Source organism: Chaetodon auriga, chromosome 3 (genome assembly GCF_051107435.1).
Source record: "Chaetodon auriga isolate fChaAug3 chromosome 3, fChaAug3.hap1, whole genome shotgun sequence".
NCBI classification, from domain to species: Eukaryota; Metazoa; Chordata; class Actinopteri; order Chaetodontiformes; family Chaetodontidae; genus Chaetodon; species Chaetodon auriga.
Genome location: NC_135076.1, coordinates 17,365,566 through 17,387,673, shown reverse-complemented (window position 1 = coordinate 17,387,673; position 22,108 = coordinate 17,365,566). Strand labels below are relative to the sequence as shown.

At 40.4% G+C, this 22,108-nt stretch overlaps 5 protein-coding genes across 6 annotated transcripts; 1 reads left to right on the top strand and 4 right to left on the bottom strand.

The window, feature by feature from the left end:
* Window positions 1-97: 97 nt before the first annotated feature.
* On the bottom strand, window positions 98-3,914 carry LOC143318578 (deoxyribonuclease-2-alpha-like). Its single transcript, XM_076727000.1, has 7 exons — window positions 3,483-3,914; window positions 1,791-1,888; window positions 1,513-1,675; window positions 1,345-1,423; window positions 1,095-1,253; window positions 811-1,002; window positions 98-543 (listed from the first exon to the last, which is right to left on the bottom strand). Exons 1-7 carry the CDS (start codon window positions 3,498-3,500, stop codon window positions 125-127), a joined length of 1,128 nt encoding a protein of 375 aa, XP_076583115.1. The 5' UTR covers window positions 3,501-3,914; the 3' UTR covers window positions 98-124.
* Window positions 3,915-4,212: 298 nt separating this feature from the next.
* LOC143318519 (deoxyribonuclease-2-alpha-like) lies at window positions 4,213-7,216 on the bottom strand. Its single transcript, XM_076726915.1, has 7 exons — window positions 7,151-7,216; window positions 6,502-6,599; window positions 6,246-6,408; window positions 6,078-6,156; window positions 5,828-5,986; window positions 5,544-5,735; window positions 4,213-5,341 (listed from the first exon to the last, which is right to left on the bottom strand). The coding sequence occupies exons 1-7, from the start codon at window positions 7,163-7,165 to the stop codon at window positions 4,980-4,982; spliced, it is 1,068 nt and encodes a 355-aa protein (XP_076583030.1). The 5' UTR covers window positions 7,166-7,216; the 3' UTR covers window positions 4,213-4,979.
* Window positions 7,217-8,078: 862 nt separating this feature from the next.
* dnase2b (deoxyribonuclease II beta) lies at window positions 8,079-13,833 on the bottom strand. Its single transcript, XM_076722947.1, has 6 exons — window positions 13,698-13,833; window positions 13,289-13,463; window positions 12,374-12,452; window positions 11,698-11,859; window positions 10,471-10,668; window positions 8,079-9,540 (listed from the first exon to the last, which is right to left on the bottom strand). Exons 1-6 carry the CDS (start codon window positions 13,808-13,810, stop codon window positions 9,206-9,208), a joined length of 1,062 nt encoding a protein of 353 aa, XP_076579062.1. The 5' UTR covers window positions 13,811-13,833; the 3' UTR covers window positions 8,079-9,205.
* Window positions 13,834-15,010: 1,177 nt separating this feature from the next.
* Window positions 15,011-19,093, top strand: uox (urate oxidase). The gene is made up of 8 exons (XM_076721389.1): window positions 15,011-15,091; window positions 16,094-16,306; window positions 16,956-17,072; window positions 17,279-17,357; window positions 17,945-18,128; window positions 18,245-18,368; window positions 18,732-18,815; window positions 18,900-19,093. The coding sequence occupies exons 1-8, from the start codon at window positions 15,071-15,073 to the stop codon at window positions 18,972-18,974; spliced, it is 897 nt and encodes a 298-aa protein (XP_076577504.1). The 5' UTR covers window positions 15,011-15,070; the 3' UTR covers window positions 18,975-19,093.
* Window positions 19,094-19,171: 78 nt separating this feature from the next.
* samd13 (sterile alpha motif domain containing 13) lies at window positions 19,172-22,010 on the bottom strand. Of its 2 annotated transcripts, none has more exons than XM_076721412.1 (5): window positions 21,817-22,010; window positions 21,318-21,437; window positions 20,406-20,448; window positions 20,185-20,296; window positions 19,172-20,096 (listed from the first exon to the last, which is right to left on the bottom strand). In XM_076721412.1, the coding sequence occupies exons 2-5, from the start codon at window positions 21,343-21,345 to the stop codon at window positions 19,953-19,955; spliced, it is 327 nt and encodes a 108-aa protein (XP_076577527.1). In that variant the 5' UTR covers window positions 21,346-21,437; window positions 21,817-22,010; the 3' UTR covers window positions 19,172-19,952. The 2 variants fall into 2 exon arrangements, with proteins under 2 accessions (XP_076577527.1, XP_076577519.1); XM_076721404.1 differs by having other exon boundaries at window positions 21,318-21,433; window positions 21,817-21,999.
* Window positions 22,011-22,108: the final 98 nt, after the last annotated feature.

The following is a 22,108-nucleotide window of genomic DNA, read 5'->3' as shown; positions in this document are numbered from 1 at the left end:
TGTAAGCTTTGAATATTGCATGCAGTTTTTAGCCATAAAAACTGTTGTTGATACATAAAGGCAAGTTTTAAAAATCACCAAAACATGATGTGCCAAAGCAAAAAATATCAAGCAGGCAGAGGCTTTAACAATCTGGACCTAAGGCCCTGCGTTTGTGCGGCACAACGTCAGCAGTGCATTCACTGGGGAGTCTGCGCTTGCGGTTTGGACATGCAGGTTTACATGGCTCGGACTGTTGGATTATGCCATTGAAAACCTTTGCAACTGAGAAGTTTTTAGTACATATTGCACCCCCACCTCTTCTCATCTGACTCACTTCCCTGTTCATATCAGCTATGCAGGTCCAACCACCATTAGGTGTCACACACCACTTGGAGTGATCCACAGTATCAGGGAAGGTGTCTCCATTCAGCCTTACTGTCTTCACGTTGAACACATGATGAGGGATGCTGCAGTTAGAAGGCAGAGGGCGATGCATCTTTCCCCAGCTCTTAACATACAGAATTTCCTTCAGATTGTTTGCAATGAGGCCAGAGTAAAGATCTACAGCAGAATGGGAACAAAAAACATGATGCTTTTGTCTCCATGAGGAAGGTGAGTCCCCACAGTGTGACAGATTTATGTTCCCACAACATAAGGAGTGCACAGTACACACACACACACACACACACACACACACACACACACACATATATATATACATATGTTAATCATTGATCGGTCACGTTTTTCTCAACACAAGCTACGTTTTTACACATGATATCTTTCTGATATGTTCCTGGAAAATATGCTTGAAGTGAAAAGACTCACCGTCCCCAAAGCGAGTGTATTTTGCAAAGCTGGAGAACTCCCGTCCTCTCGCTGAGGTCAGCTTCATCACGTTAAACCAGGGTTCTTTCTTTGGGTAGCAGCTTCGCTGAGCCACACATCGCAGCTCATTGTGGAAGGTTTTCGGGATGTCAGAGTCATATGAATAAGCATGGATGTACATGAGCTGCAATCCTGAGAGTTCAAATGAAAGTTTTGACTGCACTGTTATTCTTTTTTGCAAATAACTTTTTAGAAATGCAACCAAATAACTGGCATTAACCTACCTATTTTGCTGAATTCGTCATAGGAGAAAGTCACACACATGAATGTTTGAGCGTTAGTGTTTCCACTCTCTGGCCAGAAGTTTTTACTCCGATATGTTGGAAATTTCGGTGTACTGTGTGAGAGCCAAACCCCAGTTTGTCTGTCCAACATCACAACTCCTGTAGGGAGAAAAACAGCAGAAACAGAGCTCAGTCACAGCGTGATGTTTTTGACATGGAACACCATAAAGTGGAACGTTGCTGCACCCACCTTTACTGTGGCCAAAGGATGGAGAAGCCGCTCCTTTTGGAGGTTGATCATTATAGAGCATGTATCCAAAGCCTTCAGTCTGCAACAGCACAACAGGAAACTCTGAATCAGTGTCCTGAATGAGACACTGCGCCGTGCCAGAGAGACACACATCCTTTACTACGTCACCTTTTTGTCGTAGAAGTCGAGGAGAGGTTTCAGGGTGTTTGCCACAGCTCCAGATTTACTGTTGATGTTCTCGCTGCTGAGGGTCCATCCCTCGGTGTTCTCGTCCATGTACAGATACGACAGACCATCACCATCTGCTTTGGGCAACTTGTATAAGATGTACCTAATGATACAGAGAGCAATACCTGCATTTAATGGAGAAATAAATAAAAGGTACTTTCTGTATATTTCATCACATTTTCAGCAGAGCAGAGTTGTATGAATAGATTTCCACCAACCAGTCCACGTCAATTCCTTTGTCATTCATGCATTTCACATCTGAATCACACCCTTGAAGAAGGATCCCAACATGAGCGACCAACATCATCATTATTCTCTGAAACAATCAAACATCATCATGATACAACTATAATAACTGTCAGGTTCAGACAGACAAACTGGGGACCCACAGAGCAGACCAGAGACTCACAGGTGAGCAGAGGCGGTTTATTAACAGATCGAGGTCGGTACACAGGAGGCAGTCAGGAAGGCAACAGTACAAAAACACTAGGCAGATCGGGAGTCAGAAACACAAGTGAGAGTCCAAAACCAGAAAAACTGTGAAAAAGGCAAAAGTACAGAGATGCTGGGCAAAAGACAACAAAGAGCAAAAACAGCTCGAAACACGAGGAAGTCAAACACGAGGACAACGGCAGAAAGCTACTCACGAAGGGATGCAGACAATCTGACAAAGACACACTGGGGAGAGCAGGTATATATACACACGAGGGGCGGACACAGTGAGACACAGGTGAAGACAACGAACACTCACACACATGGGGAGGCAAGACACCTAACAAGAAAACACAAAACAGGAACACGAGCTGAAAAAACCCTACAAAATAAAACAGGAAGTGACACGACAGAACACAGACTAGGGCCTGACAACAACAAAGGGTGACAATGAGAAAAAAGCCAAAAACATAGTACCACATTTATGAAAATGACAGTTTGATCTCTGCTCACTCATCTTCTTGTACAGTATGTCTTTTAACGAGGCCATGTCCAAACTTCATGTCACCGGATATGTTTATATCAGTCGAGCTGCATTTGTTTTACTGAATTTTGGAGATGAACTGTTGATTCTAACTATGGCCTGAGCATCAGAGATCACGACATATCGGCAGTCCCTCTCAGGACCTCGGTGGTGGTGTGAACAGGAAGGTGAAGTATCAGTGGGTTTGGACAGTTCTTCATTTTTAAAAAGCCACTTCCTGGAATTTCACACCGAAAAGTCAAATCAAGTTTAGTAAAATTGCTCCTCCAAGTAAATATATTTGCATGGTTTTTCCAATGTAACAAACAAAATCTGAAAATGATATCTTGTGTACAGTTTTGCATTTAACACCTACGTTACACCAGCTTTAACGCTCTCAACTCGAGTTATTCATAAGCTCTGTGCAGCACTGTCCTGTGTTGTTTGGCCTTCAAATGAACAGGGACATGCAAACATTAAGCCAAACACAACCTTAACCCACAGCCTAATAATGCTGTTTAATGGCACAGTACACAAAAGTAGACCCACAAGATTTAAAATCAGTAAGTGCAACAAAAGAAGAAAAGGTTCACGTTTATCAATTCATCAGTAGACGGCATTCATTCGCAACCGACTGAGTGATCAGAGCTATCTGAAGTTCAAGTATCTGTTCTTTTCAAATAATTAAATAAATAAATAAATAAAAACAATATTTAGATTTATTTTTATGTTGTACGACACCTTTTTATGGTCTCCAAACTTCCATTCTCCATAATAATGACTTATTTGTGTATATCACACAGTATATTTAAATCAAAATAGCCCAAACAATGAGACTAAAGCCTTTCTGCACACATATAATAATCAATACAACAATAAAAATCGAGTATTTGCTTTTTCATTTAGTCTATCAGGATTATAGCATAACTTTTAACCCCGTAAAGTCCTTACTTACGCATTTCACCATATCCATCTCTCTGCTATTAATGTGTGATCTTCACAGGGTGTGATCTTCACAAGTGTGCACATCCCTTTTTCGCCTGCTGTTTCTGTCACTTGTCAGTGTTAAAACCAAAACCCACTCCTCTCACAGCTCATCTGCTTCCCTTTTACTTTCTCAAAAACTTCTTTTTACTGTAAAAGATTTGTTGGTTGTGTGCACAATACAGTAATGTTGACTTGTTTGTATAGCCAGTGGTGGAATGTAACTGATAACAACTACAACTTACTCGGGTACCGCTCTTAAATACAATTTAGGTACTTTACTGTCACTGTTCAGTGAAAACCATGTATCTCCAAATTTGGTCATTCTGAAAGTGAAGGTTTCAGATCAGCTGAGGGATCAAATGTTCATTTATGGGTTGAGAAAAATTCTCCTACTTCTTTAACTAAGTAAACTATTCAAAACCCCTCTTGGATTAACTGTACATGAATTGGCACAAAGCTGAAAACAGGGCTGTTTTTCTGAGCTCATGAAAAGTTGACATCTTAGAGATACGTGGTTCTCACAGGACGGCGACGCTACAAACATATGATGATCCAATAGAAAATGATGCATTGCTGCAGATTAAACTACCCGACAGTGCATAAAGCAATTAAAATAAGCTTAAACGTATCTACAGCAGCGAAATGCAACATACACATGAATGCAGCAGTAATGTTAATACAAAAACATCATCACTATTGTAGGACACTGACATGGAACATTTTATTGCACAATGAGTACTTATACTTCTGATACTTTACATGAAGTAAAGTTTACATTGAAGTACTGAAAAGACTTGCATACTTTTACTTAAGTAAGGTTTTGAATGCAGAACTTTTTCTTGTAGTGGACTTTTTCTGAGTGAGTTAAATAATCCAGAACCAAAACAAAACCAATCCTGAATTAATGCCTGACCTTGAGGCCCTGTCTTTTAGAGAGCCCACATGTAAAAATCTAGTTGTAAGACCTTTATATTAGTTTTGTGCATACACGTCACATATTCCTAAATGAATGTATTAATGTGGAGCCAGATAGTAAACCAGCACGGAGACGCCAAACACACTGCACAAAGAGACGGAGGATATTGGAGGTCGTTGGGGCCAAGCAGCTGATTTCTAACCAAGGTGCCCCCAAACAGTTAAATCTGTCCGTGGCTTATAAACGGCTGATCACCCATCAACAGAAAAACAGAATTTGTAATTTAACATTGACATAATCATTCATTCGATTTATTTCATCTGGATTAATAGTAGCCTGATTGCATAGAAGTTCGTGATCCAAGGCACAGTGCCGTTTTCCACTGATTCAAGGTACAGTTACACAAAAACATGGTGTGTAAAACTTCTAAAATGTTAAATTCACAACAATTTCAAGTCTGGATAGGTAATGATGCTGTCAGGATTTGGAAGTGATATCAGGTTTTAAGGCAGCTGCCCTTCTCTTTGCATTTCCATACAGATTTGTGCTTTAAAGCTCTCTGTCTTGAAAATCATTGTGTGGATCTTTACATGGTACATAGTCTGTGAGCAGTTTGTAGAAAGCCCTCCCAACTTTAGTATCATTGGTACATATTGCTCCTCCACCTCTTTTCATCTGACTCATTTCCCTGTTCATATCAGCTATGCAGGTCAAACCACCCTTACGTGTCACACACCACTTGGAGTGATCCACAGTATCAGGGAAGGTGTCTCCATTCAGCCTTACTGTCTTCACATTGAACACATGATGAGAGAGTCTGCAGTTAGAAGGCAGAGGGCGCCGCATGATTCCCCAGCTCTTAACATACAAATGCTGCGTCAGATTGTTTGCAATGAGGCCGGAGTAAAGATCTACAAAAGAAAAAAACATGATGCTATTAACCATGAAAACTTAGAGTGAAGTTTGGGGACAAAATGTTATACACACAGAAAGCAGCGACATAGAGAGCACATTCTGTTGTTTTACAGACAGCCTGTCACTGCAAGGAGAATTAACATGTAAACATTTCATCATCAACCAAACATGAAATGTTCAATCACTTGAATCACTCACCGTCCCCAAAGCGAGTGTATTTTGCAAAGCTGGAGAACTCCCGTCCTCTCGCTGAGGTCAGCTTCATCACGTTAAACCAGGGTTCTTTCTTTGGGTAGCAGCTTCGCTGAGCCACACATCGCAGCTTATTGTGGAAGGTTTTCGGGATGTCAGAGTCATATGAATAAGCATGGATGTACATGAGCTGCAATCCTGAGAGTTCAAATTAAAGTTTTGACTGCACTGTTATTCCTTTTTGCAAATAAATTTTTAGAAATGCAACCAAATAACTGGCATTAACCTACCTATTTTGCTGAATTCGTCATAGGAGAAAGTCACACACATGAATGTTTGAGCGTTAGTGCTTCCACTCTCTGGCCAGAAGTTTTTACTCCGATATGTTGGAAATTTCGGTGTACTGTGTGAGAGCCAAACTCCAGTTTGTCTGTCCAACATCACGACTCCTGTAGGGAGAAAAACAGCAGAAACAGAGCTCAGTCACGGTGTGATGTTTTTGACATGGAACACCATAAAGTGGAACGTTGCTGCACCCACCTTTACTGTGGCCAAAGGATGCTGAAGCCGCTCCTTTTGGAGGTTGATCATTATAGAGCATGTATCCAAAGCCTTCAGTCTGCAACAGCACAACAGGAAACTCTGAATCAGTGTCCTGAATGAGACACTGCGCTGTGCCGGAGAGACACACATCCTTTACTACGTCACCTTTTTGTCGTAGAAGTCGAGGAGAGGTTTCAGGGTGTTTGCCACAGCTCCAGATTTACTGTTGATGTTCTTGCTGCTGAGGGTCCATCCCTTGGTGTTCTCGTCCATGTACAGATACGACAGACCATCACCAACTGCTTTGGGCAACTTGTATAAGATGTACCTAATGATACAGAGAGCAATATAGTCTATTTTGATTTCAGCTGCAGAGAAAAGGTAAAAATATAAAATACTGCAATTAAAAATTTCCACCAACCAGTCCACCTCAGTTCCTTTGTCATTCCTGCATTTCACATCTGAATCACACCCTTGAAGAAGGATCCCAACACTGATGCACAATCTCATTATCGTTCCCTGAAACAAACATCAAATCATGACAGAATTATGACAGGAGTCAGTCCTCTTCTCACAGATTAATCACCAGCTGGTGGCTTTGAATATACATCAGATTTTCTGAAATGTTCAGCAGGTCATCAAGTGTGATGAGAAATTTGCCGTTTTCCTGGATATAATTTGTAAGAATCGTGAACAGAAACATCCTGTGCAGAATAAAATAAATACAGAATGCCATTCTAAAAATCTAAAAGTTGATCATCGACATAAATACCTATAAATAGATATATGATACACTGTGGTATTACTACTCATTAGTCAGATCTTTATGTGTGATTCTGGAGGGGAGTTGGTGCAAACAGGACGGTGACTTATCAGAGTTGTGAATTTCTATAAAGCAACACTTCCTGGATCTACAAGATTAAATCACCCGATAACGCAACACAGTCAGTTCAGCTTTCAAGAGTACTGACGAGTCAAAATACAGTTAAAGTCGTAAGCAAATGCTAATCTCAGAAAACATGTTCACTGTAACAAAAGCTCATTTTTATCCATGGAAAACGTTCACTTACATATCCAGCCATCATCACTGCTCTTCACAGTCAGCTGTTCATCTGTTTGGCAAAGCAGCTTTTGTCATCCCTCACTGTTAAATGAAACATTTATTTCCTTGTTCCTCATTCAGACACAGATTCAGTGATGTAATGCCTTTCATCAGAATGTTGATCTGCCTGTTATAAGGCTATATGCCACTGATAAAGGTCACTCACCCTTCAAACTGAACATTTGTATCAGGGCTTAAGCATAAACTTACTCTACAAGAAGTTCTACAGGAGCATTTTCAACAAAGAACAGTCATTATGAAAGTGAAATGTGCTTTAACTAGTCGTTTGACACACCCTGGATGACTGCAGCCATGTGATGCTTCCAGGATAAAAACATACCTGCCCACTGAAAAGACTGAAAGCATCCTCCAGGACCTGAAGGCAACCAACAGAGCAAATCAAAACTACAAGTGCAGCGATAAAACGCGCATTGTTGGCATTAAGAGCACATTTGTTCTCTTTGTCTGTGCGGGTTGAACCAGTTTGCCACAAAACCAAAACATCTTAACACCATGACAATTTGTTTTAAGTGTGTAAGAATTGAGGATAATTGCAATGGTAGTCTTAAGATAAAGAGCAGTACAGGAATGTTCAAAAAATAATATAATAATAATAATAAAAAAATACTACACTTACAGTATAACTCTCCCAGTCTGACCGCTAGGTGTCACTGTTCAACCAAAACACTGCATATCTGAATTACTCATCAAGTGCGTCTTCCTGACAAGGTAAGGACTACTCAGACATGATGATGATGATGATGATGATGATGATGATGATGATGATACAGTCACAGTCTCCACCTGAGTAAAAAAACTGTGGTGGAGGAAGTATTCAGATCCTTAAAAAAAAAAAAACTAATACCAGTGAAAATACTTCACTACCAGTAAAAGTTCTGCATTCAAAACTTTATTAAATTAAAAGTGTGTAACAATTAAAAGCAAAATGTACTCAAAGTATGAAAAGTAAAAGTACTCATTGTGCAGTAAAATGATCCGGATTAATATTACTGCTACATTATTGTGCATGTTGATTTTACTGCTGTTCATGTTCAAGGTTGTGCTAATTTAAAGTACTTTATATACAGTTGGGTAGTTTATTCTACAGCGACACATCATATTCTATAAGCTGATCATGTTTGCAACATCTCTGTCCTGTGAGAACCACACATCTCTAAAAGGTCAACTGTTAAGAGCTCAGAAAAACTGCCCTGTTTTCAGCTTTGTGACGATGCTTTTTCCAGCTAATCCAAGAAGGTTTTTAAACAGTTTATTTATCCTAAGAAGTACGATAATTTTCTAAACCCATAAACCCATTACATTCAAAATCAAAATCACCAAATCTGGAGATACATGGTTTTCTCTTGACAGGAAGGGTATGAAAAAAAAATCTAAAGCTGTCAGGTGAATGTAGTGGAGTGTAGTTTCACCGCTCTTTCACTTTCCCCTCCCACATTTATCCCATTTTCTAGCCTTTAGGCGACCCCTGGCCCTGATCTTAATAAAGTCTGATACTATCCAGAATTGCAACTGCTTCATTTAGATTAGCAGTTCATCAAACAAACTAAAGAAGTAAATGTTCTTATAATTACATGAAGTTATGTGATGCAGCATACGTCAGCTGATTATCAAAGGCTTGAACTGTTGCTGTCATCCTCAACACCACATACAGGAATAGACTGCCAGCGTTTCATCGTGTGCTGGAGCCTCACAAGTCTCTTTATTCATCTATTAATTACAAATGCACTTTTAAACATTGCCAGACTCTGAGAACGTGGGAAACATGGTACTGAATTTGCCATTGATTTCCAGTTATTCTATGCTTTTCATGAGGAAAAACTACCAACGCTCTGCTGGGGTCCAGGCAGCTATCAAGAAGCCACTGTGTAAAAATTCAAACACTTCTTGTCGCCATTTCTTCTAAAATGAATGGCTCGTTTAACACTCGTGAGGTCTGATGGTCTCATTCCAGCTGCGCACCTCCGCATTTAGTCCCATAAATCTGAAACTCATTCAAACATGTTCAACAGCTGATGTACCTGTCCACCACCTGTCTGAAGGCCTTGTAAATCAAGGGGTTGTAGGAGCAGACCAACCCCCCACCACGCCACATTTGGGCCCTCTCTCTGTTCAAATCCCCCAGGCAGGTCACCTGGTCCTCATAGGCCTGCGACACGCACCACTTTGAGTGGTCGTAGTGGGACTGGAACAGTACTGACCCGGGAAGCTGAATCCTCTTAATGTTCATGGTGTGTTTGGGCAGGGAGCAGTTGGAGGGCAGCGCGTGACCTTGTGTCTGCCAGGTCTCCACCAGCAGGTCGGTATCCAGAGCCTGAGCCACCCAGCCAGTGTAGATGTCTGAATGAGGGCCAGTGAGGGGGTTAGTTCAGTGGCATTCTGACATGAAGCATGACATAAAAAAAGCACATTATCAAAGTAAACATATGTAAGATCAACATCTAAATGCACCAGATTGAATGCTTTAAATAATATTCCAACAATCTTATGTTGTTGGTCTCTTGTCTTGGTAATTTTGCAAATGATATACAACTAAAGAGAATTAGCACATGGAAAACTCAGGAAATCATTCACACTCCTTAAGGAATAAATCCATGAAACGCACATATGAAGTTCTTTGACGTGTGGTTATGATGGACTTATGTGATGTTCTACAGCACAAATATAACGTTCATGCACAGGGCTCATATCTTGACCTGTTAGTTTAGAGCAGTGACTGCCTGAAGACAGATCTGTGGCCTCGCAAGATGATTGAGTGAAAAAAAAAACAAACACAAGTGCCTTTTGGATGACATAATATTTATTTTTCTGACTCCTGAGTTTTGTTTTGTTTTTTCTTGTGCACAAATCTTTTTTCTGGTAAAATTCTCGTAAAATTCCTACAAATTAAACAGCCTAAGAGGGAAAATTTACTCCTCACAACTGTCCACACTCAAGCAGACATTGCCGCATTATCAGGGATCACAAGCCAAACCCTTTCGGAGCTGAGAGTATTTTTGCGTGCCTTGGGTGGGGTGTGTCACACGCTTCACTGTCCTGAGATGATAGTGTGTCTGCACCTGATAATGAGTGGCTGTGGCAAACAAGACAGTGGCAGATAGAAGTTTTTGCAAGATTGTTAGGCTGTGTAAAAAGTTGTAAAAGGTGCCACCAGCTGTGGTTTAAGACCATTGTTTCCCAAAAAGATCCATTCAATATATTTATGTATGTTTTACAGCAGCAAAGGAGCAACTAAATGTGTATAAAGTCCAATATAAATGACCATCTTACCATCCACAAAGCGTTCAGATTTGGCAAAACTGACAAACTTGTCCCCTTGGATTGAGAACAGCTGCTCCACTCTCTTATCCAGGGCCAGTGGTGGTTTGGTGCCCTCACACAATTGGGCCAATTGCGGCAGGTTGGCCAAGAATGAAGCAGGTACAGAGCAGTTATAGAAACGTGGGTAAAAGAATGCCATCTGCTTTGCTGGAGAGGGAGAAGAGCGCATCACAGCAAAGAGAGAAACAAGAGATCCTGTATGTTAGGAAACTAAAGGGTGACCTGGAGGATACTACTGTATGAAGATGGACAGTGTTCATAAAAAACAAAGAAAATCAGATCTGATGTAATAAAGCTCACATTTGACCTGAATTATGCTTTTCTGTATATATTTGATGTGTCTGAGTCTACAATCTGATATATGGATGTTCCTTCCACATCACCGCTTCACAAAACAGTATTTTCTTTCCTTATTCGTTCATTATTTTCACTGTCTAGTGATGCATTTTTATGTAAATACTTCATCTATTCCAGATTTTCCTTTGTCTATACAAAGGTGTAGTGGGCCAACTTAAAGAAACCTTAGATGTTGGTCTTATATTAAAACTCAGGAAACATTACACGTCTTACAGCCCTGATTCCAAAAACACTGGAACTTCGATTTGTAAAGCAGAAATAAATCTGTAACAGGTGATAGTATCATGATTGGTTAAGAAAGGGGCATCTTTAAAAGCTCAATCGTTCACAAGCAAGGATGAAGTGAGGTTCACTGCTTTGTGAACACATGATTGTATAAAGGATATGATGATGGCGTTCTGTTTTACACAGCGTCCAAACTTTTTTGTAATCACTGAAAAAATCTAAGAGAAACCTATGATTAGATATTTATGTATTTTAAATAAATATTTTTCCTTTCAAAAGTGTAACTGCGGGACACAGGACGCCTCCAGTGCCTCCGGTTTCTATATCTTATGTAATTTTCATAGTGGATCACGATATATTATGAGATGGAGTGTTATTACATCAGAATAGACCCCCAAAGCATCATTGGACAAGTACTGCATGTTTGTGTACATTTGGAGTCATGTCTGTACGCATAGAAAATGCTGATTTCATGAAGCCAGATCACTGTGTAAATGTTGTCTTGTTTTCAGCAAATACAGAATTTTGTAAGTTGAAGTCTGGGATGTGTACAGAGCTGGACAAAGGCATGAGGCCGCATGAGCACTCACTCACCTATACGGAGGAACTGCTCATACTGGTAGGTCACACAGAGAGCAGTCTGGCCATTGACTTTGCCGGAGGAGGGGTAGAGGTAGCCTCTCTCAGGGAATGAGGGGAAATGGGGAATCGTGTGCGATAGCCAGAAGCCTTGAGAGCGGTCAAAGAGCAGAGCCCCTGCAGGATGAGCACGTACAATGACTCACAAATTCGTGCAAACCAGCACGCACGCTTCCAAATATGTCCACCAAAGTCATGTTCAGCTGGTCGATAATCCAGAGTCAACAGCAGTTATCAGACAGATGCTCTTTGCCCGTTTCCTCCCCCGACCACTAAAACCACATCGATCTGCTCTTTCTTACAAAATCACTGCAAATGATGACCCTGGAAATACATCTGTCATTAATTATGATAGACACAAAAAGTACACAGGTCTTTGAACGCCACATTACAAAAAGGTACAGCTTTCATATTCGCATCATTGATGGAGTTAAAAGTTAAAACAGATTTGAAAGGGACTGACAATTTGTGGAATTAGCTAACATTTTTCTCCAGATTTTGAAAAGAGTCAGAATTTATATGTACTGACACATGAATGCAGAGTTACTTGTTCCTACAGCCAGGATCAAAATTCATATCACTGAAAGCAAAACTAGTGAAAACAAAGCAGAATCATCATAACCCACTGTACCTTTAGTGTGTCCATATCCTCGAATATAATCCAGGATGGGTGGTGCATCATTGTAGAGTGCGTAGACTGAGCTGTTAGACTGAGGGGAATACGTGGTTTTATACATACAGTATATGGAGAAGTACATTTTTGAGGATGTGATTCTTCATTACCTTTTCAGTTATTTTGTAATTTAATCTGTTGGAGGAGGAATAATTGAACATTCTGGGAAACACACGCATTTGCTGCCTGGCTGAGAGCTAAATGATCAAGGGATCAAAGTCTTATGTCTGTCTAGTAAAAATAAGGCTACAGCCAGCGGCCTTAGCTTAGCATAGCACAAACACTGGAAACAGGGGGAAACAGTCTGTGACCAAAAGTAACAAAATCCTCACCGTGATGAAATAGTTTAGCACATAATCCCTTGAAAAATGTGTCATTTTTACATTTTGGTCTTTGAACAGGTTAATCAAAAGATACAACATATTACTTGTAGAGATTCTGGTAGTTGGATTTTGGTACCTCTGAACAGAGCCAGTCTAACTATTTCCCTCTGTTTCCAGACTTGATGCTAAGCTAAGGTAACCAGGTGCTGACTGGGCTGTCGCTTCATATTTACCGTACAATTTACCATCATTTTTTCAGTTGGTCATTCAGAGGTTGAGCTTCATAATCTGAAAAATGTGCAATAGCTTGCAATGCAAAGCACACGGCATGAGGAAAGCCTGTGTTATTTACTTCTTCTTGCTGGACAAGCCTGTTGACGTCCATCTGCAGCTCAGTTCCCCATAGGAAACAGAAGAGTGTCTTTTCAACAAACTGGCACCAGCATTAGCTCTGTTAAGTCTGATTAAAGCCACATGAAAGCTGCTCTATCCTGCTAGACGCAGGGATCAGTCCATAAAACCCACTTGAAGAACAGGGACATAATCCCACCTTGTAGGCCTTTCCCATGTAGAGCTGGTTCAGTGTGCTCCCTAAGGCTCCTTGACTGGTGTTAACCATGAATTTACTCATCTGCCAGCTCCCCACTGAGGAGTCCAGGTACATGTAATCCACCCCACTGCCAACCTCGCCAATCTTATACCTGGGCAGTTTGTAGATAATAAACCTGCGGTGGAGAGGGAAACATACTTTTTCTTTTGCAGTCATACAGAGGATATCCTAGAAAATAATAAAGATGAATTTATTAGATTTTATATTGATTTCATGGCCAAAATGTATTAAATCATAATGCAAACAATTTCCGCTTACTCACCACAAGCACCATGACTAAAAGCTTCCACATTGGTGCCATTAAAGCTTCTTTCTTGTCAGTGTACTGCAATGTATCAGATCAACTCACCAATCAACAGGCTCCCCAGCTTCATTTCGACAGGAAATTTCAGTATTACACACTGTGCAACACAGAAGCATGATGATAACTTTCTGTAAGCATGAACTAAAGTGTGTGGCCATACTGAGCGACTGCTCAAGGTGAAGTGAACACAGCAGACAGCAAAAAAGGGAATTTGAAATGATTTGTTGGGCTGTGTGTTTCATGATTGAGTAACTTTGAAAGTGAGCACAGTGCAGCTGAATGTAGATGCAAAACAGGAAGTCATGAGACGTGGTCACATGACAGGGGAATAATGAAGGGGCTGTGAGTCGACATATTGCACCTTTACTCATCCAGTGAAAGTTGTCTTTTTCAGAACCGGTTGTCACATGCAAAGTGTTGCACCTGCCTCTCAGCACGACCGCAGTCGTCTTTTATTAGCACTGCCGATTACTGAACTGGAAACCATGTGGTCAAAAGACTCTTTCACCCTGTATGAAAGTAGTGAAATGAAACACTTTGATTGAACTCTGCAGTCTTTACTTTTGTCAGTGGCATCGATTGAGGCTGCTGATTAAATGAGAAGCTGATTTTAGAGGTGGTGATTTGACTTAATTAGTCAGTAAAACTTTAGTTTACTTCACAATAAGGAAAGCAGCAGTGAACAAAACGTGTAGAGTAAAAGAGTCAAATAGAAAATTACTGATGAGGAGGAACACATGGCACAAGAACATAAACATTAAAAACACCTAAAGCTAAGATCCTTTAGGGATAAATAAATTGAACTTTGAATAATATCCATTCATACAGGAAGATGCTGTTCTTACATGGGCTCACTTCCTTTAAATGAACAAAGCCACTGACTTTGAGGCTGTTTCTTTTATTCTTTTAAGTCTCTGTCATGTATAAGTATCCAGGATCCACTTTCCAAAACTGTGCTTTATAAAGTATTAGTAAATGACATTTAATAAAGCCAATAATTAATATTCATAAAGTTTTTACAGAGGGTGACTTATTACAACATGGTGCCAATATGATGTCTGGTGGAGTATTCATGCGTCGTCATTCATGTCTCAGCTACTCAGTGTGAATATGCAACCTGACCGAGAGGAGCTGTGAATAAGTAAACAACAAGCCGGTTAGAATTCAACACAACAAAAAGATTTGCATTTTCCTACATCTTCTACACATCCTACATGCACATGTAATAAAGCAAGACTACTGTGTGTATTTGTAATGTGTCAACACTGGACAGGTAAAACCGGTTGAACTTCACGCCAATAACCAAAGTGCAAGGGTACTCCCCACACAAAATCCTCCTTCCCTGGTAGAGACGCTTTCTGTGTGAGACGACAGGGACTGAGGACAGACAGGGAGCAGGTGAAGGAAAAGAAGGCACCATGGCAACTGCTTCAAATCAGGTAACCATGCCTTATCTTATACATACCAGAAACAAAACAAAACAAACATTTTCTAAAACACATACCTTACCTTACTTTACCTTACCTTACCTTTAATCAGCACTGGAGTTTATCTCATCTGTGGGGTAAACGACCACAGGGCCAGCGTTCACCATGAATCACCATCTCTACACTCTAAACTTGTCAACCCTGATGCTGTTAACTAACAGTAAAATACTTCTGGCAGTGGAGATTGATTTATTGACTTTAAACATTATTGCATTGAGACTGCTTTTAATGATCCTCTTCAAGAAACCTAACAATATCAATTTGCATATTTTCCATTTTGCCTGCAGCTAAACCCAATTAGTAGAGTCAAATTTCATAAATTTTATTTTATCAGTGACACTTTACATAAGGTACACATATTCACCATCAACTAGCATACTGGCTCCTTTTAGTCATTATAATGCATTTGCAACAACAACAACCATACTCACTGTCAATGTCTGTAATCACTAATCAGGGGGTTATTGAGGGAAATCTTTTAGTTAATGGCCTAATAATTGTAGAATATGACCAATAAAGAATCAATATGCCATTAATGTGGGTGCTGATTAGTAACTAGTTAATGGTAAATATGTGTACCTTAATGCAAACTGTTACTGTGATATAATTTTACCACCAATTAGGGACCAGTTTGTTTGACATTAAATGAAACTGGACACAGCTGTTAGTACATGTAACACATTCACAGAAAAATCAAAAAACTCTGATGGTTAGGCATTTTGTAGTTATCCCTTAAAGGTAGGAAATTAATCTAAATGATGGAAAGTGCTGCACAAATTCTCCAGGGCTCATTCCCACAGGTGAGTACAAACTGACTGAAGACCAACTTTAGAGGAAAGAAGAAAAATAAAAACGATATATATAAGTCAACCGCGGTTAATATCAGCAAAACATTGATTTGCTGGTTCATGAACGATTGGAAACACATCAGAAATCTGCTCTTTGTGTATGCAGAATGTGGAGTTTGTGCGAACAGGCTATGGCAAGAACACAGTGAAGGTCCTGGTCATCAGGAGACAAGGGGGCCACCACTACATCATCGAGCTGAAGGCTGACGTGGAGCTCACACTGAAATCACGCAAGGATTATCTGAACGGAGACAACTCAGACATCATCCCCACCGACACCATGAAGAACACCGTGCATGCCCTGGCCAAGCTCAAGGGGGTAGGATGAATAACATGGCTATGAATGGGTGAAGTGTAGTCGAACCTACGCTTCACCCAGTCCTCTTTCTACTCATCACCAGAATTTTAAAGGGATCCGTCCACCCCACTAGAGGTCACCAAAGCTTCACAGGGGTGTTTCAAGTCCTTCTTGAGTTTAAAGAGTGTATGAAACTTTGTCTAAAAACTATACAGTAAGAAAAGTAAATGAAATTGTTATTGTTTAAAGTTTAGTAAATAAAGTTCCTTATTTAACTTAAAGAAAAATCTGAAAGAAAGATCTGAACTCAAGCTGTGCTCACAGGGTCTTCACTCACTGCTAAACAGCCTCATCCTGCATTAGAAATGCATGCAGCTGAAACAACCAAAGAGCTAATACAACAATGACCAAGTGTCAGGGAGAAAAAACACAAAATATGTCTGCATCTTATCTGTACAGTTACTGTCATGCCGTGAAAATACTATGAAACATCCATAAAATGTGTTGCTTAGTCAGCGGCTGTCAGTTTACTCAATGATAAAAAAAAAGGGTCCTTTAAGGGAAAAGGTTGGGAACCACTGTGTTAGATAACATCGCTGCTCATGTTACTCACTTTTTTGAGATGGTTTTACTTAGAGGCCGTCGCTCTGCCTTTTGCACAACTGTCCAGGTAAAGAACATCGAGCAGTTTTCCCTGGACATCTGTCATCACTTCCTGACCTCTTTCAACCATGTGCTGAGGGCCAAAGTTCACATGGAGGAGGCTCCATGGAGAAGGCTGGAGAAGGTGAAACAGTTTTCAGTGATCTGTTCTGTTTGCCTTTTTCATGTTGGACCTTTTACTCGTCATAATGAGAAACACACAAGTGGAACCAATGATATTAAAAAGTCTTTTTTCCCCTATGAACACACCAGCAGTGATATTGGGTCAGAAGAGCTAATTCATTTTATCCCACTATAAGAGGTGTCCTTTATTCTTTTTTTTTTCCTCAGAATGGGGTACAGCATGCTCATGCATTCATCTACAGCCCAGAAGCTTGTCGCTTCTGTGATGTTGAACAGAATCTCAATGGTGAGCACAATCACACACACACACACACACACAAACATACACACAGGCAGCATTTTAAATGAATGCAGATGAAGATGCCTTTGCTTGTATGTTATTTTTGCACATTAAAAACAAATCCTGTGGGAAGGAGCTCAAACTTCTCACCTGCTTCTGTAGAAACCACAACTGCACTTTAAGTAGGTGTTCAGACTAAGTTTAAGCAGGACACACCTGATCTGGACTGAGATCCTGAAGCAGCCTCAAGGGCTTCACTAGCTCAGTATTTCGTATATATGTTAAAAATGATGTGGGATAATTGGTCGCCACCTTTCACACATAAAATGCAGGTCAATGTGTTAAGAGATGAGATCAGAAAAATAGGATAAAAGATTAAATCCTCTGTGCTTCGAATGTGGTGCAGGTGGACTAAAGGATCTAAAGCTATGGCCCTTAGCGTTGCTGCATGTCACTGATGTTGCTGGTGACAGGCTTGTGATGGGCCCCGTCTTGTATTTTAGGGGGTCCAGTGTGAGGCCTGAAATCACATGACAAAATACTCCCCGATGTTTCTGATTGCTCCACACTCACCGACTCTGCGCCCCACACAGGGACCCCCGTCATTCACAGCGGTGTGAAGAACATGACGGTGCTGAAAACCACACAGTCTGGTTTCCAGGGTTTCCTCCGAGACCGCTTCACTACTCTGCAAGAGGCCAAGGACAGGTGTTTCTGCACCTCTGTCTATGCTAGGTGGCGCTACAACACTCAGGATGTCGACTTTGATGCTGCGTGGTAATTTTCTGTAGAAGACAACACACAACAGATGGAAAATCTCTCCTGTTTCAAATACATGAGGCACATATCAAAAATCCTAAAAGTGACGTGACATGCTTTCACCGTTCTCATAGGAAGTGTGTGAAGGAGACGATTATTGAGAAATTTGCTGGCCCCTACGACCGTGGAGAGTACTCACCCTCCGTGCAGAAAACCCTTTATGACACACAGGTTCTGGTCCTGGGAAGACTTCGTGAGGTAAGTCTACATTTTAGATGATAATATTTCTATCAAAGCGACAGGTAAAATCTGTTATAGTTGTAGCATCAATACTTCCAACACATTAATACTTGTCAAAAGAGAAAATAAAGCTAGAAATGAATCAGTACATGTACACACCAGCTTGTGTCTTTACAAACACTGCCTGGCTGATTACTCCACTTAACACATACAGTACATTTACAACACAGTCACTGCATGGTACAGACAAGGGAATGAATGCCTGGGGGACAAAGCATTAATTGTGTAACTTCCAGTGGAACAACGTGAAGTTACATAAAAGGTCACATGCACAACAGGCTCAACCTGAAAAACCCTGGCTGTAAGTATTCTGTCTTCCAGGTGGATGAAATAGAGGTCGTCATGCCAAACCAGCATTACTTCACCATAGACATGACAAAAATGGGCCTCGTCAACAAAGATGAAGTAAGTTCTGTTATAACAGTAGACATTTCAAGTTTTTAAAGTCATGAAATGACTTTGTTACTGACATGTAATTTCCCCTCACAGGTTCTTCTGCCCCTGGATAACCCTTCAGGCAACATCACAGGGACAGTGCGCAGGAAACAGCTAGCCAAGCTGTGAAGAAAATGCTGCTGCTCCTGTGATCTGCACATCAAAAGAACTTCTGAGAACAAGAATGACCTTTTAGAGATTTTTTGTCTAAAACACAACTTCAACTCAAGATTTCCCAAACATGCTAAAGCTTTTGGCCATGTGAATATGTAACTAAAAAAGAATTAATATGAGAAAAAAACTATGAATAAATGCATTAACTAATGTTGTGCTTTGGTGAGAAAAGAGCACCGTTTATTGCAAATCTTTGATTCAGATATTCAAACTCCAGTGTTATGTTGCACATGTACATTGGTCATACAAACTTCAATACAGTTGTCTTCGCGACAATGCTGAAAGCACCACAGGTAGGAACATAATAAGAATATATCCACAAATATTTTCATATCAAGAGCCTTGGGACTAGATAATGTAGGTGTGCAGGAACAAAGAGGCTTTCGGTCAGCTCCTAGTGTCTGGGAAAACAAAACTGCTTCATTGTTGCATGCTAAGGATGACTAATGGACTCAGCTGCGCAGATTCGGGCATAAAAACCGATTTTAGGGCAAAATAGGATGCAGCAGAATAATTTTCTGCATGTATCAAAGTATTTAGGTACGACAGAACATACAACTATATATAATCTTATATACAAATACTTTTTTTTTCAACCAACATAGTTGATTCACTTTGCGCGCACACACACACACACACACACACACACACAAAATCATGTTCTCCCCCCAATTTTCTTCTTTTAAATAAAATACACAAAAAAATAAAAATACATATCTCAAGCAGCAGAAATAAGAATGGCTGAAAGGGTAAACAGCTGAGTGAACTCCATGTGCAACCCATTTTGGGGTCCACGCTTATAAAAACATACAGCATTCAAATCCTGTTAAGGTGCCACTGTGGCCAGAGGAGTCTTTGTGAAGCTGCAGCTAACCTGGGGTCTCCTGACACGATGATTGTCACTGAGGTGGGGCGTACTGACGGCCTGCGGTGCTACGAGGCGTTGGTCTTCAGGTGTTGAGTTTGCAGTGGCTTCACGTGATACTCATAGATTTTCAGTGCAGGCCCGAGCTTTATTGACAGCCCTGTCAGGACGTCGTTACGCGTCATCAGGAGCAGCGACTTGCCATCGATTTCCTGTCAGGTGGAGAGAGAAATATTTGACTGACATCCAAGTTGGTTTTCATCACGTGACAGGAATTCTGAGCAGGAAGAGCACTCCAACCTGATCCTGGAAAGCTGTGGCTTGCTCCTCAAACCCTGTTGCTTTGAAGTAATTGACAACGTCAGTGACCCCCCAGTTGGCGGGGTCCGGCATCTGACCGTTCTCCACTGGGCTGTGGGATCACAGTGAATGGATTCAGCTTCATGCGCACGTACACTCGACTGTAACAGCTGCTGAACACATTCTTTGACTAAACGTCTTACACTAATTGAAGATGATACCTTTTGGTGTCAACAGAGCCATTTGCCTTGTCTTCCATGCCGGCTGCAAAAATAAATAAATAAATACACCCGATAATAATCACCACATCAATGTTCATCACAAAATTCAAGTTGTTGTGTTTGTGCACCATTTTAAACACGTAGTCCTGTCACTCAGCTTGACACATTTGTTAACTTAAGAAGCTTTCAGAGACGAGTGGAGATGATAAGTCGAGAAGAGATAACAGCTACTCAATTAATCGTGTAAGTTAATCATCAACCAAAGATGTCAAACACTGTCTGCTTCCAGCTTCTCAAAAGTGAGGTCTTTCTGCTTTTCTCTGTTTTACATCACTGTAACTTGAATATGTTTGGGTTTTGGACAATTGGTCAGACATAAGACGACATTTGGAGCCATTGCCGTCTGTATTTTTTCACTGTTTTTTTTCCACTATCTAACAGGCTACATAATTATGTGAAAAAAGTTTTTAAAAGATAAATCACTAGGTTCTATAAAATAGGTGATACAACATGTAGAAACTTCACACAAACCAATACTAACCACAAACTGTACCGACCTGTATTGTAAGTAACTCAATAAACAAAATACATAAACTTTACTAAACACCTGGTGAAAACCTAATAATGATCCTGTTTCTGATTTCAGAAACAGGACATAATTGGTACCTTTTAAAAGCGTGTGCGTCTTTAACAGTGCGTTAATGTGGATCTTGAGTTGTTAATGTGAGTTTAAGCATCAAAAACATGAGTTCACAGTGAAGCTAGCAAAGGGTCTGACGGATTTCAGTAGTATACAAAAAATGTGTCAAACAGAAACTACTCTGCAGTTTGACTGCTTGTGTTTTCACTGAGCCCATGCGACTCTGAGCGGAAGCACAAATTTAGCCTTCATAGACTAAACGTGTCTCTTACAATCAGTAACGCTGCAGTAAGTTTTCATCAGATGTCTTCTCTCGGAGAGCTCAATGGGTTGGCAGCTCAGACACCATCATTGCTTTTCTTTCGCAGTCTGGCATTCAGTGGATGTCCTCACTGCAATGACAGTGAGAGAGTGCAGTTGATAAACAGGACGAACACTGCCAAGCGCAACATGGCTAAAGAGCAAAGCTAACGTTAGCACCGTGCCAATAACTGACAACAGGGAGCTGCAGTGTGTGAAAATGACGACCTAAAACTCACGTTGTTAGCTGGATCAAAAATACTAGAATAACATTACACATACAACATGAAATTGGCTTAATTGCCACATACATTAATAAAATTAAATTCGGTACAATTCCGTACAGCACAATATATTAGTAACGTTACGCTGTATGACAAGAGCTAATATTTAATCGCTACCTGTTCGTATTTCGTATTAAGCTAACAGGAACAGTTAGCTTGCTTCGCTAATACAAAATTTAACAGTTACCTTATTTTAGATGATTCCTGGTTGACAACACCAGTTCGTCCAAGAAATACACGTACTTCAGATAACGAAAAACTGCCTAATCACCGAAATATTTTACAAATAAAGAAACGGCGATATTAATTTGATAAAATCAAGATTTAATCAAGTAAAGCCAACTAGCCCTTCTTCATCGGTTTAGCTTCCTTCGCCCACATGACAGCAGAGAATCATGGGAAGTGAAGTATTTAACCGTTTTAACGCCGTTTGTAGTTCAACACAACCAGCCACATGCTGAAATACATCAGCGCAATTA